General features: G+C 47.2%; 1 protein-coding gene across 1 annotated transcript; it reads left to right on the top strand.

Annotated features, from left to right (window-relative positions):
• Positions 1 to 1,340: 1,340 nt before the first annotated feature.
• Positions 1,341 to 1,740, top strand: Pmar_PMAR014324 (hypothetical protein; the record flags this gene model as incomplete). Its single annotated transcript, XM_002766289.1, has 1 exon — positions 1,341 to 1,740. A coding segment is annotated over one exon (400 nt), but the record flags the coding sequence as incomplete, so codon positions are not given.
• Positions 1,741 to 1,808: the final 68 nt, after the last annotated feature.

Here is a 1,808-nt window from a genome sequence, read left to right as displayed (position 1 = left end):
TATATTTCACGACTACTGCATATCACCGCGAATATCGCGTTTCCCACTGAGTATCACGTAAGACGGGTGAAACTCTAACAGCATACGTCCATGAAGATCTGGTGAAATTTTAGGTCAAATATTAAAAGCTCTCTAATTATAAATATATATATACTAGTTCATCGGCGTTTCACCCGTTTTACGTGAAGTGGCGTAATACTCTGTGAAAAACGCTATGCAGTAGTCGTGAAATATATTTCTCACTATTGTTTTTCATATCACTTGGGTGAAACTCCATAGTATTAAATAGCGTTGCACTGATACCATACGCGTTGTGCTCAGGCAAGCTCAAGGAAAGGTTCGAAGAGAAAAAGCAGTAAAAGCAAAGACGGTGGCAGTAAGAAGAAGAGAAAGTCAAAGAAAGCAGCCACGCCCCAACCGGCGGCGTCTGTCTTGTCGTCACCCGATGCTTCCTCGGTGTGCCCGAGCATCAGTGGGGATGAAGACGAGCCTGCAACTTGAGTATTGTTTTACTTAACATGGATGTTGTGTTGGGTGCAGGGTTCGAACCCGGGACCTTCAGATTACCCACATCCGAGTGCCTTGATGTTCTCATTGGGTCGTCTTCTTCTCAATACCCGTGACCTGGCCGCTCCCAAAAAGAAGACAACCTGGTACCATTTGTAGCGGAGCGAAGCTGGTGTAGTTTTCATCATCTCACAGGCGTACAGTCCATAGACGTCGAGTGTTGACCTTTCGCTACGACCATAGATGGCGATATAGAATTCGACACCAACACTATGAAAGACGGTGACTGTGCTCAGGGGATAGGCGTTATTCCTCTAGGTCCATATTTCGAATGTGAGATCAGGTCTCCTTGCAAAATAGCACGCAGATTGCAAATGCGACATTTTGTGTTTTTCAGATTCTTAAACACTCTGATGAGTATTTTTTGGCTGAAGAGAACGTAAATTGTCAAATTTTACGTTTTTCCGATCCAAAATTAACTTGTAAATTCTCATTGAGAAATCGCTTGCCTTCGTACTCTCCTCAGCCGCGCCTCCGGCCACCTGTGTTGATGTCATTTGATTCTCTTCAGACAGTTGGTGGCTTCTGACTTCTTCCCTGCAGACGCCAAACCTCGATTTCGATATGCAGGCTTTTGGTGGGCGAGCCCAGCGCAAAGGAAGTTGGGATGCTCTTATTTTCTCAGGCCGGGGATCTTCAACCATGCGGGCACACCAGAGGTAGAGAGAATGCAAAAAGTTGAATGACCACGTTTCTGAATGCACTCCATGATTTTTTTTATGTTGAGTTCCCTAGTATTCGTCGGCATACGACGGTCTTGAAAGTGTCAGAAAATGTCTGAGAAGTATTACACCAACCTCATTACAGCAATAGGCAGCGAGGACCTCCATATTGAGGCGAAGCGTAGCGATGAACGCGGCATAGGCTTGTACGCTACCGATACGTTGCAAGCTGGCGAGACACTCTGGGCTGAGCGCCCTCTTCTCGGTGCGCTGGTACGGGCTTTCGACACCTCTTTATGTGTCTGCGAAACATGTGGACGGTTTCTGGGCTCACTACAACTACAGTTGAAATTCGGCTTGGGGTTGGTCACCATCAAGGAGATGGCGAAAGTGTTCAACGACGCTGATGAGAAGTTGATCTACGAGCTGTTGTTCACTCCGGAGCTCCCAAAGGTCCCTGGAGAGGCTTCCAGGTTGACTGACGAGACCCCTATCGCTTGGCAGGCCGACGGTGACACTCTGTTGTTCTGCTCTCGACACTGCCGCGATGGGTTTGATAATGTACATCGTCCTCTGTGG

The sequence above is a fragment of the Perkinsus marinus genome (assembly GCF_000006405.1).
Source record: "Perkinsus marinus ATCC 50983 genomic scaffold scf_1104296973104, whole genome shotgun sequence".
In the NCBI taxonomy this organism is placed as follows: Eukaryota; Perkinsozoa; order Perkinsida; family Perkinsidae; genus Perkinsus; species Perkinsus marinus.
Note: the sequence above shows the minus strand (reverse complement) of the source record. Positions and strands in the feature narration are given on the sequence as shown.